The sequence below is a fragment of the Clinocottus analis genome, unplaced genomic scaffold (assembly GCF_023055335.1).
Source record: "Clinocottus analis isolate CAN_PGR_092001 unplaced genomic scaffold, fCliAna1.0.p SCAF_17, whole genome shotgun sequence".
Classification (NCBI taxonomy): Eukaryota; Metazoa; Chordata; class Actinopteri; order Perciformes; family Cottidae; genus Clinocottus; species Clinocottus analis.
The window spans coordinates 13,005,915-13,023,184 of record NW_027175898.1 but is presented as its reverse complement, the minus strand read 5'-3'; the positions used below and the strand labels follow the sequence as shown (position 1 = coordinate 13,023,184).

Sequence of the window (17,270 nt, the reverse complement as noted above, 5' to 3'; positions counted from 1 at the left end):
GATAACCAAACACTTTTTTGTAGCAAACTTTCTTATATCTAATATAACTGATGAAAAATAATGAATTATTTTGTTGATTTTTTTCAAGTGATATATCTGCAGTAGTGTTTAACTATTTATTGAACGAACCTGAAGCTCTCACAGGCAGAGCTGTCACAGTACTGACAGTGATGATGTGACAAATGCTGTAATTCACACACAGTACATCATGTAGTGTGCTTTATGTAAGGTTAAATACACATAACATATATGTTGTGAGGTTTTAACCATAGCATGTTATTCCCACTTCATTAAAATGACCCATATTTCAATGAGACATAGATCATTTCCAAATAAATGAAATGAGCACAAGCTACCATGATATGCTGCAGATAGTTCCAATTTGTCAAATTGTGCACATTTTACTCGGACTGACTTTAATATAAACCCACCACTAGAGGGCTATGTCATACTCTTTAAACCCAAACTTCTTCCTTGAGCGCCTCCACCAAAATTACAACTCAAAAAGTCTTATTTGTGTCGTCTGCCGTGCTCCAAACTGAAGCTTAACACTTTCACCCCGTTAAGTTCCCTTTTAACAACGCCGTAAACAAAGCAAGTCCTCATGGGAAATGTAGTCCGCTAAACCGTATCCTTTTGAGCAAAAGCCGCCCGGAAGAACTATATTACCCATAATGCAACCTGGTCACTTAACGGCTAAACCTTAAACGAACAGCTCGACAGCTTTTAGTTTCATAAAGTGTGTTAGAGAAGAGACTTGAAGAGACTTACTGGTGGACACGTGTTTCTTTTTGCAGCAGCATGTCAGATAATCTCACATTCCAGTATGGCAGGTCTCGCTTCGACCAGGTACTTTTATTTTTTTATATCGATGAAAGTTTACCACAACAACGCTAACTTTACTGCATGTATGCGCACTTCAGGCACCAGTAATTGTGTTGAGTTTTTATGGTCACTTTATGTAATTGTGTATCTGTCGTTAACAAGCTGTAAAGGCCTAGTTTGTCTCTTCTGTAACTAGTTTGCTAACTAACACTTTATGACCCTGGAGGCCACCGTAACTTAATCTGTAATGTATGTTTAGTCTTGTATTGACTGGTTTAATTTAGGTCTCGCATGTATTGCTATACAGTTACTTGTACTTTACCTCAGTGTTTACATTTTCTTGCTTTTGTCATATAAAAGCAAGAAAAAACACAAATGAAATTGGAATTGGAAAGAAACAATGTGTGTACCATTACGTGTCCCAATGAACTCTTCCAGCGAACCAAATACTAGTCTAATAGTATTGAATAAAACCGGACATGCACAAAGCTTATTCTCAAACCATACATACTTTTTCATTATAATACCTTCTATTGACTTCCATAACTTCATGAAATTGTATATACCATATTAAACTAATAATAGACACATTGCATAATAAATACTGGAGCTACATATCTTTGCTGGTTTAACATAATTTGCGTTGTTTGAAGTGAGAATTGCTTGCATAATATTTTTTAGTTTCTTCTTATAAAATATGAAAGTAGTGCTTTGATATATTCATGGCATATACTTTGAAATAAGACATGTTAAACACATTCAGGAAGGATATGATCAATAATGAAAGCACAAATATTAGACTAAATATAATGTACAAGAGAGTGACCAATATCACTTTGAAATTAAATAGTTATGTAGGATATATGATGACTATTAAAAACATCATCTTGACAGGTCACAGAATACACTGTAACACCGATGACGGTACAGGTACGAGGCGTCTTGGCCCCTCTCTTCCACTGTTCACCAACGTTGGTTCAAACTGGTCAAGTTGCAGTGGCCCTGGTGAATAATTGAATTATATGTAAAAAGAAAAATATTCCCCCGTGCCGTGTTTTTAACAGCCTGAACATATGTTCAGGATGTCACAAGGCACAGCAGTGAGTCAGATACCAGATTTTCATCCAAATTAGCAGTTAGTGTAATTAAACTCAAGTTGAGGAGGGATGGCGGGCGCCTCTCATTGCTGCGTGGTGGTGTGTTGCTGTATCTCCGAAATTATTCCTTATGCTCAGTTATGAATAAATGAGCGAAAAAGGTATTTCTGGCACAGTCATTATAGAAATTAATTGCAAATGGTGTGAGTAGATTCGAGGTCCCGAAAAGATGCAGCTAGGAAACAGTTTGTCTGCAGTATTAATGAGGGGGCTCCACCTGGTGTGTTGAAACAGCTGGCACGCTGTAATGTCGCTGTTTACTGGGTGACAGCTGGAATCTGTCTGTCTGCTTAAAGACACCGTCTAATCAGATATGAATTCCTATTGGATCATTTTATTTGACCTATATAGGAGATATAAATATGTTCTGAACATTCTCATCCCATCTCAGGTATGAACAGTATTCACACTTTAAAAACTCAATCTTTAAAAGACCAAAATTTGATTTAAAAAAATCTTTTGTTTATTTTTTTGTTTGTAATGATGTTTAGGTTATGGACTTTTTTTGTTGTAATAATGTTGGCATGTCAAATTGTCTGAATGATGTATTTTCTTCTCCTTCTCTTAGAACACATTTTTTGGTCGGTTCAGGCACTTCCTGGATGTGATTGACCCGAGCACACTCTTCGTGCCAGAGGTACACAAATGAGTGATTTATTATACAGATCTGGTCTGATGAATCATAGTTTAATCTGTTTATAACTGGGTAAATTAAAGTTCCTATCGAGCTGTGAAGGACTATGCGCATGGCTTAAAGCCATGGGTTGGTAATGTTGAAAACATTTAAGTGAAACGACATATTAAATAAATTATCGAAATGAATATTCCAGCCAAGAGCCAACTATTCTCTAAGGAAAGTAGCGAGCCGCACTTGTTCCAAGAGTTACTAAATCTAGCAAGAAAGTCACCAAGTCAGCAACACTGACAGCCCGTTCCTTCAGGCCTCTCTCCAGAGCCACGTCCCAAAATGAGCATCATAAACATAAACAATCTTTTGGAATCAAATTAATTTAAAAAAAAGACTTGCAGCAGTCAGAGTGAAACTGGTACATCAGGTATTTGGTTAGTTCATGCAGATGCTTTTTAGTTGAGATATTCAGATGAAACTGGAAGAGAACAGTAACTCTGTTATGAACTTCCTTTCCATTTTGCACTGTTAACGCAAAAACTGTGGTTCATTAAATGACTTTACCTTTTTGGTTTGCTTTTGTGAAGGGAGGAAAAGTGACTGCTGATTGCTGATTACTGCAAGAAGCTGAGGTTTTGATCACATCCTCACATTTGCTGCGTTACATATAACAACTAACAGGCAGGTATTCTGTAGATTTCTTTAACATTTTTTATTTTACCTATATTTAACCTAGATTTACCAAATTGATTGAGGTAAAAAACTATACAGCTAGCAGAACAATAAGGATACATGAAGCGTAAACATTTTCGGAGGGGAAATGAATGGAAGGGAACCTACAAGACATTGAATTTGTACTTAAAATGTCTTCAACATCACTAATTTATTAACATACCTATAGGATTCTCTGTCACTGGGAACCACATCTGTGGTCAAACCTTTCTGGTCTGCCTGTCGTAATATTTCTCCAGGTCTTTGTTGTGTTTTGGTAATTTTGTTCATGGAGTCATCAGTGCTCTGGTGCTCTGGGTAATGAAGCTGTTAGCGGGCTCTTTGGTGACAGTAATAGCGGCAGTGGCTCCTGGGATGTGATGAGGTGTGGACATGTGGGGCAGCTGTGAGGGGTGGAGAGTGTGTGTGTGTGGACACACACACACACACTGCACCCTGCTGGGCCAGGCGCAGCCCTAACTTGCCCTTAATGATGACAGTGGAACAAGGATTGCCATGATTTTGCGAACAATCGTGCACACACACACACACACAATCGCGCTCTCACACACAGATAGCAAGCTCATTAGAACAAATTGGGCCACATGATCTTGTATTTTGCTCAGCATTAGACAATGATCACTCCACAGTAAGCTGCTCATTACCCTTTAGGAAACTCATTTGTCAACTGAAAATCAGCATGAAAGTTTGAGTGAAACACGGATATCGTGCATTGAGCCGTGTGGCTTGAATAGTGGAATATAAAAAACACCTCCTAGTCTCCATGAAAGGTCTCCCTCACCTCACCTAACTTAACGGTTTACCGAGTTTTATGTATTTGGTCGAATCAGAAGCGGCTGCAGGAGTCTGTGGAGCTGCTGGACCGCTTCAAACGAGGAACTCTGCCCCCGGGAGTGACGGATGCTCAGGTGAAGACACAAACGCTTGAGCTGACATTGACATTGTGCAGGGCGTGTCAATTTGTCGACAGAAGGGTTAAAGAACCAGGTGTCTGTGAAGCATTTAGAAGTTAGAAAAGCAAGAATAGCAAGAGAGACGTGTCTAAAAGCAGCCAAACATTTCCATTATAGACTTTTAAATGTTGCTGATCATTATTTTATGGTTTCATGGATATAACTTACAGGTTATATATTACAGTTATTACAGTTATCTGGGGCAGTTTTTATAGCAAGTCTTTACATTACTTGGGTTAAAACTGAAATCAACTGACCTGTGCGCACAAATTAAAGTTTTTTAAGTTTGTTATTTGTCTCCACAGCTTTGGCAAGCTCAAAAAATAAAGCAGGTAAGATGTTTGTCTCTTATTCAGTCACCTTTTGGTGGTTTGATCCTTGGCCTCCACTGTTTCTGCATGTGTCTTGTGCGAGACAGTATTTGCATTGTTTTTATATTCATTTATGGTTTCATTAAAGTTTACATTGAAAGTGAACAAATGGATGGATTGGACAACAAAACTGTGCAACACAACACTAAAAAAAGGCTTTAATGCTGCATTTACATGTACGGAAATGATAAGGACATTAAAGCAGGCGAGTGGCATTAACTCCAGTGCTCATTAGCAAGAAGCAGCTTTAAAAGACACTGAACTGCAGCTGCTGGTGGTCAAACCAACATAAACTTATTTACAGTAACATGTAACCAGCAACAGCTATAAAGCTGGTAGACGCTACAAAGCACTGAACGCCAAAACCACCAGACACAGGAACAGCTTCATCCCACTGGCCGTCACTGATGAAGAATTAATCAGACACCTCCACCTGCACTTTCTTTCTTCTAAATGTTATATGAAGCCATTTTCCATTTCAGAAGTAGTATTTTAAGTAGTATGTTATTGTTATATATAGTTCTGTTATATATAGTATGCCTTTGTTGCTCCAAGCCCACGGCAAAACTCTCCCTAATACATTTGAAATGAACTCGCCCAAATCGGTGCTCCTTATCGTCTGATACGAGTCATTACGCTCTTATTACAGGCCATCATCCACCCTGACACGGGGGAGAAGATCCTCATGCCCTTTCGGATGTCAGGTACAGTAGCTTGGTGTGGAAGCCTCGGGGGAAGTGGGGTCGAGGGGCTTGTTATGTGGTCCAACATGGAGGCGTCGTCCACCCTGGGAACTGTCACGGCTCAACGGGGCTCTTCAGGTTGTCTCAGGCCCGGAAAAAGGTCACACTCAGCTGGGCGCTGATTAAAACCTCTCTCCCACGGTGATGGAGAAGTTCTCGAGGCTCTCTGGAGAAGCAAACACAAGTATTTTTGGTCCGGGTCTCAAAGCACCTTTTTCACAAGGCAGCTTTGAAGTGTCATGGAGAGAGAGGGAGGAGACAAGGGAGGAGATAGAGACTCGACATGTTCAGACCCTCGCTCTGGATGTGTCACAGCATCGTCTACCTCCATCTTACACGTGAAGACTAGAAACACAGAGCTGTGTGTTTTTAAAGATCTTTGAATCTGGTAGCAGAAAACCAAACACTTATGAACGTAAAATGATAAACGGGGAGAATATTGACTCTTTTTTTTAAAACAGGTTTTATCCCATTTGGCACACCAGTGGTAAGATTTTTTTTCCAAATCCAGTCGTAATAATTATTGTAATTACTTCATTAAAGTTAATCCTCACATCTGGTTGTAATGCACGCTTTCATAAATAATATATATTTTTTAAAACCTCAATGTATTTTTTTTTTAGTAGTCTGCATTTTGTAATGGTATCGTAAAAGGGCTTTATCTTTGTGCAGGTTGTTGGCCTCCTGCTACCAAATCAAACATTGGTGTCAACTATCTTCTGGCAGGTAAATGCATACCGGCTCAGTGACCTATAAAACTCAGGCTGGCAATATAATATGAAGACATTGTTGATTTATAAAGTTGACAGACATTAATCAACATTTCTGTAAGAGTTTCAGTATTCACTAGCCAGAGAATGTCTGTTTCCACAGTCCTGGCAAGATGTTGTAAAACCAAACAAGTGACAAGTTCAGTAAAACAAACACTGGATAGGAAGACGCCAAAGTGACAACAACATTCTCAAAGGGATGCCACAAGAGAATTCAATGGATTCATTTATTTAATTTGAGAAAATACACTGCGGTAACGTGAGCCATCGAGTGCAAAACCGTGGAAGAGGCCGATCGTACCTCTGGGAACAGGACCTGCTGCCTCTGTAGATGTATGAAGGGCTCATCCTAGCATAACAAAAACACTGTGGTTTTCTGTTGCAGGTGATTATACACCAATAAAAACAAAGTTATGAATATTATATTCCATTTCTACTGATAGATCCCCCAAAATGCTATACACTAGTGTTTTAAATATACTAATATGAATACTGCTGGTGTGAGACAGACTGTCATCATCTAATTTCTACAGTAATACAAAGAAAGAATTTAACACAAGGATCAACTACGAGCTTTTTCCAGATCTTTTGGCTGCTCTATTCACTTCGGACAGTGATATGATGCTCAGGAATATGCTAGGAAATACATTTTAGGTCTAAAATATTTGTACTATCCACATATGGACTCACCTACTCTGATATGTAGTTGAAAGCTGAGGCGGCGGGTGATGGAAATGTGTTGTAGCTAACTGTTTTGTTTGCTGCTGTAATAAAACGTGTGTCTTACTGCAGAAGCATTTGTGTATTAAAAAAAACTAATTCCGTATATATATAAATATATATATATATATATATATATATATATATATATATATTTTTTTTTCAGCTTTAATCACAGAGTGATAATCAGCACATTTACTCAGAAGCTTCTTTTCTTTTGACCTCTTTTCCAGTGGTTAAACCAGAGTCACAACGCCTGTGTGAACTACAGCAACCGTAACGCCTCCAAGGTACTGGACTAGTAAAGTGACACAATAGCGCACATTCTGTATACAAACAGAGCTGCATGAAATGTGTTCATGATGTACTTTTACTTTCTTTTCACTCTAGCCGGCTCCAGTTTCCAAATTCTTCCTGGGATACCTCGGAGCAGTGACCAGCGCCGTCTCCATTGCCGTGAGTTCCCGTAAAGCTTCAGCTCCAACTGAAGCGTCCAAAGAGTCGATGTCATCGCGCAACGATGGCGTCATGAGTCACTTATTGATCCATGCTTGCTTTGAAACCAGGGAAAGATCGATATATCCGATATATTTAAAAATTAAATATCAATATAGTGTTAATAATGCACCCATGATAATATTGTGTGTATGAATTTACTGAAAGCATTATTATTTTTATTTTTCTTCTAGAAAACCATAATATCATTGTGAATGCTCCAGCCCACAGTAATTGTGTAAAAACCATCTGATTTGTGGCCCACCTGTAATCAAATGGTGTTGTCTTCTGAGACTTGTCTGTTCGGTTGTGATCTGTGCCAAAGCTCCACCCAGTCGCCTCCCTTACCCAATGCACATTATTGCTCACAGTCATTCATCTGGGCTCCAGTGCAGAGTTTGATGGTTTAACTGCTGACAGGAATACATTTTTACTTCAATCGCCAAATAATTTCAATTGATTTGACAGGAAAAGTGCCAAATTCAAGCATAAACCCTTAAATAGCAGCCATCACAACACCCTTATCAGTTGAACCTTTTACCTTTTTTTTGTCATTGAAGACTGAAATGTCAAAAGAGTATAACACGCGTTCACACACCTGCCTGACTCAGCCCTAGTGTGGACACAGCGCTCAAACCGAGCCAATTACTGGTCCCGCTGGGCGCTCATCCGGCGGCTGCCCTCAGGCTTGACAACGTCAACAAGCACAGGGAAGAAAAAAAAAATCACAGGGTGTCTGGAGGGCGGATTGACGGGCGTGGAGGTGGAGGGAAGGGGGGGTGGAGCTCTCCAATTAAACGTCCGCTCTGGTGACGACCCCCCGCCGGGCCGGGGAGAGCCGGAGGCTGAAGTAGCATGGCGGTGTGTTATCTGAGCGCATAGCTTTTTGACTACAGCTCTGCAGTGTGTTAAAATACTGGACTGTATTTCATTGTTCAGCTTCTATTCGTCCCCCAATCGTACCATTCCCAACACAAAGTGTACTTGTTTTGTTTTTTGTTTCAGTGCTTTTCTGTGCTGAAAGACCACTTATTCAAGCAGTAATCCATTTGTGCATCATTGGTTTTACAACATCCAGTCAGTGGCTGATGTGCGCCCTGGTTTGCCTTCAGGTCGGGTTGAATGTGTTAATCCAGAAAGCCAGTCGCTTCAACCCAACCACCAGGCTTTTGGTGCGGAGGTTCATCCCCTTCCCAGCAGTGGGTAAGTTCAAAGAGCTCACTTAATGGGACGGAGGGGGATTAAACCTGTAGTTCTCCACCAAAACGACCTTTTAAACTAAATTAGTAGATGTTTGAGTTCACAATGTGTAACTAACTGACTGGATAAGGGGCCCACGGGTCCTCTATGTTTAAATAAAAGCTCCATTGTGGCTGGTTTAAGCTGTCAGGCAATACAATCTGTTGTTTTCTTAGTTATTCAAATTTGTCAATACGTCATTTAAAAAAAAAATAATTAGACAGTATGTGATCATTTCATAGCTGAAGCACAAACTGCATCACTATGCTAAAGCTCTGGTTAGCCTCTGCTTTTGGTTAGTATGTGAACCATTGGATGTTAGCGTGCAGATTGTTTACACAATTTGAGCATGGTAATGTTGGCAGTACAGTAAGTACTTAAAAAAAAAAACCTCTGTGTACGAGAGCCAACCACAGCTTTGTTCCATTCGGTTCGTTCTCCAGTCTGCTCCATTTGTCAGACATGTGTGGAGCCACATAGCTGATTTTCATGCCACTCTCCTGCAAGCACACACCCAGGGGTATAGACCCGTGTCCCAGAATGCCGCTGGCTCATAATTAAATTGTTTGCCCCCCCCCTCCCTTCCTTTACCATGGTGGTTGTTTTAATTAAATCAACAGGTTTCCACAGCTCAGCCTTTGCCTGGTAATTGGCTGCTTGTTAGAACTCTGCTGCCGCAAACAAATTGGATAATTACCCCTAAAGTGGCGTCTATGTCAAGGCCTCATTTACCTGATTTATGTTCGTTCATTGTTGTTGCTGTTGTTGTTTTGGTCGGGCCATACATAAAGGTAATTAAACTGGCTAATTGAAGCGAGCAAAAGTAAAGTGCTGTTTGAATTTTCACCCGCTTCATTTTGTTTGCTTACTTAAGGCTAGATTTATTTGTAATAACCTAATCAAGCAGCGGCCTGTCATTCAATTAGATTATGAAGACCGTAATGTAGAACTGGAGGGAAAGACACTCCGCCCGACATTCATGGGGATAATTTGATATTTATCACGATTTAATTATTATTAATATTTCCGTAATTATGTGAAAAGTTCTTTAATGCATTCCCAGTACACCACATAGGTATTAGACGCCAATTAGAATGTACATAAATGTCATTATTTTAAATAATTACAAATTACAGCCCCATATTTAGGCATTGAACTGTACAGACTTTGCAATAATTGATTCAATTTTCTAATTACTTTAATGTCATTTAATAATTGAGTACAAACCTTGTTTTATTCATATTAGTTAATCCGTTTGCTGTAGTTTTTGTTATTTCTTGCTAAAATCCCACTATCTGTCCCTCTGTTAATTGGTCTAGATGAAAAAAAAACAAATCCCTTGTAGGTAAAAAGAGCGATTTGCTCAGTCAATTGAATTCCCCACACAAAGCGTCCCGCGCGCCCTGCAGCCGTCCGTAAAGATAACTCCCGACGCTGTTGTCTTAAATTAAAAAGGCTCGCGGCGCCACCACTAAACTCTCTAAAATGAGTTTTTGGTATTCCTATTAGAGTCAAGGAGAAAGCTCCATCTACATTAACATACATTTGGGTTCACTTTGGCTTTCGTGAATAAATCACAGGGTGACTACGCTGCTGTTAACAACTGCTGTTTGTCGACCCGTCGGTCACCTTGGTCACGGTGTTTATTGCTGATTTGACTGACTTGACTCACACACACACGCACACAGACACACACACAAACACACACAAACACAAACACACACACACACAAACACACGCACACACAGCACGGCAGTGACGTAGTCTTTTCAATGAGTAAAGCCGGCAGAGGTTCATTGACTTCCAAAAGGACACTTAAAGGACAGTTATAGGTGTAAAATGTACAATATGTTCATCCCAGTATAAATTATGTAAAATAATTGGATGTCTTTTACGACTAAAAGTTATAATTTTCTAAAGAAGGCAAGAGATGACATGGGAAAGGTCATTTCTTGCATATTGTGTAAAACATATTTCCAATGTAACTGCAGCCAGACTCGCCGCGTAGTGAGACGCTTTGAGCTAATGCTGAACGACAACATTCTCACAATGGCAACAATTACACGCTCATGTGTAAGTCTGAGACACATTTTCCAACAAAATACCCCAAAAACTTGCTTTGCTCATGTTATTGAGCCTCGCGCCCATTTTGCGTCAAAGTGATAATATGAAAACGATCGTAGCGCTTTTTCTACTGCACGCTAACATGCTAACATGAGCTAATTAGCACTCAACCTATTTGCTTTGAAGGTATTTGGACATAAAGCAACATAGATTCGACCTGATGATCATAAGGTTAAATCAATTTTTTATGATCGCACAACATGGATTGTTATAATAGATCCTGAGGAGAACAAAAATGTGTGTCTTTGCAACATCACAACTTGTCACGTGATAGTGGAATAAGTATTTTGTCAAGTCAAAATATTGTTTGGATGATTATTTAATTAAAGCAGAGAATACAACCCTTGAGCAAGCAACACTGCCTGATCTTAAACCCCAGCTAGAAAGTGAAAAGACAAAAGACTCTTTACTTTTACGTTTGTTTTAAATGTTCTCGCCTCCCCACAGCGACCGCAAACGTCTGCAACGTGGTGCTCATGAGACACTCGGAGCTGTCGGAGGGCATCAGCGTGCTTGACGACAGCGGGAACGTGGTCGGCACGTCGAAAGTGGCCGCAAAGCATGTACGTTGCTTTCAAGAATACATTTCTTTATCTGATGTGAAATCTTCAGCTGCAGCTTTGTCCGTTTACAAAACGTTTTCTTTGTTTGCGACAAGGCACTTTTGGAAACGGCTCTCACCAGAGTGGTGTTACCCATGCCGATACTGATGCTCCCTCCCATCATCATGGCCGTGCTGGAAAAGTAAGAGACTGCCTTGTTTTATTTTATCCTTCATAAACTGGTCAGTTCTCTCAAACGTAATGAGCTTGTTTGGCTTATGAGATATGGTTTGAAGATAAGAGGACAACCACATTATCCTTTTTTCATTTGACATTTTAATTACATTTTAATCATGTTTGAAAATGCACTCAACGTTGTTTCCTCTTAATATGCAGACTGGGTTTCAATGCTGGTGTCCACTGTATTTTAAAGACTTAAGTTGGTGGCATTTGGTCTTTGTCTGAGATGTATTCACAATAACAAAAATATAGAATATCGCAAGTTATACTCAAGCGTAATAATGCAAGTGGTGTTCTTGTATAATACAAGTTAGATTAATCAGACATTTGAATGACCCCTAATTAAATGATAATTCAGAAATGAATAACACAAATTCCTTCATTGTCATAACAGCTATGCCATTCAGTGAACCTCTTCCATCGCAGAGATTCAGTGTCGTGAGATCCGACCGTCATGATGCCGTAATGATGTCCATGTGTTTATGCGGAATTCCTGTGATGGACGGCGGTGTGCCGAGGAATGCGGCCATCTTTGTAAGCTCTCGACGGCAGGCGGACTTGGGTAATCCTGAATAGGCGGAGGGGAGGGAGGCGGGCTGCCCAGGTGTGTTTGGGATTCCTGGCAGCTGCATGACTGAGCGGGAAGAGGAGCCGGAGAGGCGGTGTGAGGTGGACCGGTGGTTGCGGGCGGGGTTGTGCTCGGCGTTCCTCTATGTCGGCTTCACTGGCTCTCAATGGAGCGAGAACAAGGGGACGGGGCCGGCTCCCTGCCGCGGCCCCTCCATGATGGATGACACCGCTGAGAGCAGAGTCGAGGCAGCGACAGCAGGCTCTGTCCGCCGTGCGCTTCGGTCGCTGTCGGAGGGTGCAGAGCCAGAACTTCTGTTAGTTTTTGGGAGATGTAAGCTTCGTTTTCGGCCGTCGTGCACTGGGAATCCTATCAGACTGAATACGCAGGGAACAGGGTTTGGGAAAAGAAACGGTCTTTCCGTGTTTCAATGAGATGGAAATATGTGATGTTGTTTCACGTCAGGATAATACATTATTTATTTTTGGGAAACTTGATAGCGAGACTGTTGAGAGAGGAAGATAACAACATGGTACTGTCTGTTTTGGCCAATAAAGCCAATTAAAACACATCCAGGTGCATACATACATGCACTTAAATGCTAAGTCATTATTACCAAATGTGTTTTACTATTTCAAAAAACATTTACAAAGATTTTAGTTTTTTAAACTCCTGACAGTTTCCTTAGTTCAGCCGACCCGAGGTGCTTTAACTTCCGTACTAGTAGGGGTGGGAATCACTAGAGGTCCCGCCATACAATATCGTATCGTCACGATATTATCGCAATACATTAAGTATTGCGATATAATGCGATTTATTACATTTTTTTCAAGCGCAAAATGTCCCCAAAGGAAAACTTTGTCAACAAAAAATAAATAGATTTTATTATTCCAGGACCAAAACGTTTAGAATTGATTAAATAAAAGATCGATACTTGGCTTATACCTTTGTCAGGAAGTGTGTATCTCTTTGCCACGAGTGACCTCCATGCTGTGCACGACATACAAATAGAACAGGAACGTGACGTTACGTTAGCACATGAGGGGAAAAGTGCTTAACTCTTGAACTAACTATTAAAAAACAAAGAAAAAACCTGAGATCTCAACAGTAGCTTCTTCCGCTGCTGACAAAGAAGCGCCCTTTGGCTTTTCTTGAGTTCCGTTGCATTTTCATGTTCATCATCACCCCCGCCTCGTTCACACGACGTTTGTGGAGTGTCGAAATTAGAAAAACCTGCGTTAGAGTTTATTTGTTCCTCTTCACAAACACCCGTTTACACGGTGCAGCTGGCTCTGCGGGGCTAGAAAACAACTGAACAAAAGGTAAAAACTCAATTAAAAGCAATGTTCAGAAAGCGCCGTATTTTATATATGATATTAAGTCACGGCGTTCATGCAAACGCAATTGTATATAGTCACTATTATGAACACGTACTGCTACGACTGCTACTAACGTAGCGCTGTATCTGTATTTGGCAGAAACTCAAGTCACCGGGAATATTCCAGTAATTGGTCTTCTCGTGGCGACAGGGAGGCTCAGTCACGTGTCAGAGGTTCATGTAAACCGTTAAACCTGGGGGAAGACCTCAACCAATATGTGGCCCGCGGCCGGGTCATCCTGTGCACGTTCACGCAGCCGGAGTTGCGTGAGATTGTGTCATTAATTTAGGATAATATCAAGTTTTTCACCTTATTTCCAAATTTGTGCCCAAAACCGCCCGTCCCTCGTCACTCTCAAACCTCGCAACTTTTCTCCCATTGACTTTTGTCTCGCTCTCTTTCTGTGTGTGCGTGTGTGTGTGTGTGCGTGTGTGTGTGTGTGTGTGTGTGTGTAGCCTAATTTAACCATAGAAGCCATATGTGTTAATGAGCTCCCTCATTAGGCAGTAGCTCTCCTCGTTAGGGAGAGAGGCGGCGATGGTGGAGGAGAGATGGAGCGGCTCTTTCTCAAGCTCCTGCTGGGTTCACTGTCCCACTGAAGAGGGGATTATACTACGGAGGGCAGGGAGGGAAAATATGGTGCTCAGACGAGAAAATATATTTTCGGAGATGGGTCTTTTAAAATGTTCTTTTTTTTAAAAGTCTGTTTTGTTCGAAAACACAGCTTTTGTGATTCATGGTAAAATGCTTGTGGCCTTGTAGGATTCTAAACAAATGATAATAAAAGCAAAGATCTGGACTGTGAACCTGAATGGTTTTAAATGGTTGTTGAGTCAAACTCTGCACGAACAGAAAAGAGAGTTTGTTCTTACAAAGTAAAGATGTACGCTAACAGATACCCTTGAATCTGCGATCGACCAGAAAACTTGTTTTTCAAGTTCCTCAAATTATTTTCTGATCCACAGGAAATAGATAAATTTACACTTCATAATGTGCTTGTTATATCTTCATTTTGGCTTAAATGGAGCTTATACATTGCTTAGATTTGTCACTTCTTCTTGGATGTTTTGTTGCCAGGGTTTCGTCCTGTTCACTGTATTTTAACTAAAACATCTCCTGCTTTTTGTAAGTGTTTGTGGTATTGGTGTCTGCATGAGATGCATTCCATCACCACAACAACTCCCATCTGTCTGTTAACCGTGAGGTAAATAACGCCGGGGTGGTTGTTTCTCCTCCGTGTCACCAGGCTTCCTCTCCTCCAGAGACGCCGGAGACTCGTGCTGCCCGTCCACAGTCTGGTGTGCCTCGCCGCCTTCGGCCTGGCTCTGCCTCTCGCCATCAGTCTCTTCCCACAGATGTCCCAGGTCCGTCCTTCCCAAAAAACACTTCCTCCTCCACTCAGGAGCATGTCTTTCCTCTGAGATACAATCAAACCGTACGCGGTAGTGCATCGTATTGGCCTTCTAACACTGCTTTGAAAAAATTCACAAGAAGTCTCTTTAACTGTGTGTATAATAGTGACCCACGGAGGCTCTCTCCTAATGAGGCGTAGCCCTCCGAGACTTAACCTCCTCTGTCACGATCTGCTCTCTGCATTCTCTCATTCGACTCGTGAAATGACTATGGAGTGGTTTTATTTATTTATTTTTAACTTCAGTCTCTTTGTCTTCCCTCTGCCAAATGACTCGCTGACACAAGCCAAGCAGCTCTGGCTTTAAAAAATGTGTAGGATTTAATTACCGTTGAAAAAAAAGCTCAGACAAGCCATATGGCAAAAAAAAAACTTCAGACATATGTGTCGCCAACAGTCCTGTGAAAAGCTGCCTCCCTCTCCGCAGAGGGGCCTGTTTTTCTCTCACAAGTCCCTTTTTTTTGCACATTTGCAAAGATAGCAGGTGAAAAGAAGGAAAAAAAAACTCCCTAAAAAGCAACATGAATGCGCTGCTCCCCTTGGACCCCCTGCCTACTCAATTTGTCCCACTTCCCCGTTTCACACCTACCAAGATGTCTGATTAGGATTCTGCCTCCAACTCCGACAGCCATCTGTCTCTGGTTCAAATATTAGGAGACGCAGCTCTCAAATTAGACCTTCATCTGCCAAATTGGCTCTTTCTGCACATTAGTAGTAAATACAGAACATTTAAAGCCTTTAAGAATTACTTAGCTACAAATGAAACTGTTTCATTTGAGCGGCGGCTCGTTACGATGCTCACGGACGCATCTTACGGATACGCACGCTTGCAGTGTGTTAACATTTAATATTCCGCCGCTTTTTGCGACAAGCGCTTTCAATTTGCACCGTTGACCTTTTTTTTCGCCCCGCTTTCCATTCCCACAGATCAGCGTGAATCAGCTGGAGCCGGAGATCGCAGTGGCGACGGATTGTGAGATAGTGACGTACAATAAAGGCCTGTGAGCGACCTCCGCGGCCCCCGGACGCATGAAGACGGGGACCCGCCGCTCGTCATGGTTCAAACCGCCTTCAGGGCTGCCAGACACTGAACCGTGGTAAACTTGGCTGTGGAAAGTTAGCATACGTTTACAGAGAAAGGCAGAAGATGTGTTGTTTATGCCAAGACGTCGCTTGTTAAATAAGCAGTAACACATAATGACATATTGCGATACAGGAAAATCTATTTTTGACACTCAGAAAGTATTATGCTTGTTATAACATGGACACTTATGGAGGAAATTATACCAATAACTGAGCCAGTGTACAGCATGTATGCAGCAGATCTGCCTGAACAATGAACTGAAGATTACCATGAACAAACAGGAGAACAGGAGGTGAATGGGGTAAATATTGGAACAAATGGATGAAACCATTAACTTTCCCCAGTTGATTACTTGCTTTAAAGCAATTATTTTAATTGCATGTTTTCTGAAATTGTATGTTTTAAATATGGAATTATGCAATATGTTATCTAATATGTGCTAATTTGCATACATTTCCACATTTATGTTGACATATCAAAGTCAAAAGGTGTTTTACAGTGGGATTTCTCTTTGTAAAGAATCCATTATCTCCATGTTTGTAAAAATACATTGTTGTATGAATCATGCTACGTATGATATGAGAACAAAACCCTCTGTAAAAACCTTCAGAATATAGATAGAAATGAAACTGGAAAGTTTGAGCCAGAAATGTCCCCAGAAAGGGGAAAAAAAGCCTTAAAAAGTCTTCATTTACTACATGTGAGTAGGGTAAAACATTTAAACTACATATTGCCATTTAACTCCCCCAGTTGATTACTTGCATTCAGACAATTATGTTTTTTATTTAAATTTGCAAATAGTGTGTTATCAATGTAGGATCTATAGTCACAAATGGACAAAGTGCAATAAACACCCATGTGTGTATTTTGGACATTTTCTCTTCACATGTCTCAAAGACAACATGTTATGGAAGCAAAATGGCTCAAACTCTCAAAATTGATATGGAGAAGAACACAAATAGGTGTTTTTCCTTCAACCGAGCAGGATTGTAGTTCTGAATTGCTTCTGTTAATACTGTGAATGAAATCAGGATAAATCACTCAAAAGTATTTTTGTGGAAGTTTTTTTTTGTCTTGTTTAATATTTATTCAAGGTGTTAGCAACTTTCTCTTGTGACCCCTGTAATATATATATATATATATATATATATATATATATATATATATATATATATATATATATATATATATATATATATATACTGTGTGTATGTATGTGTGTACTATATATATCAACTGCCAACCCAACAACCTAATATCAGGTTGCATGAGTTCTGAAACGGTGAAAC

The 17,270-nt window shown here is 40.5% G+C and overlaps 1 protein-coding gene across 2 annotated transcripts; it reads left to right on the top strand.

Annotated features, from left to right (window-relative positions):
- The first annotated feature begins 702 nt into the window (after positions 1-702).
- On the top strand, positions 703-17,007 carry sfxn5a (sideroflexin 5a). 2 transcript variants are annotated; one of them, XM_068580115.1, is made up of 15 exons: positions 703-849; positions 2,551-2,619; positions 4,173-4,250; positions 4,601-4,627; positions 5,316-5,370; positions 5,871-5,896; positions 6,082-6,135; positions 7,133-7,189; positions 7,290-7,355; positions 8,507-8,597; positions 11,205-11,320; positions 11,416-11,501; positions 14,530-14,533; positions 14,691-14,850; positions 15,825-17,007. In XM_068580115.1, exons 1-15 carry the CDS (start codon positions 802-804, stop codon positions 15,872-15,874), a joined length of 987 nt encoding a protein of 328 aa, XP_068436216.1. In that variant the 5' UTR covers positions 703-801; the 3' UTR covers positions 15,875-17,007. The 2 variants fall into 2 exon arrangements, with proteins under 2 accessions (XP_068436216.1, XP_068436215.1); XM_068580114.1 differs by lacking the exon at positions 14,530-14,533 and having other exon boundaries at positions 14,733-14,850.
- The last annotated feature ends 263 nt before the right edge of the window (positions 17,008-17,270 follow it).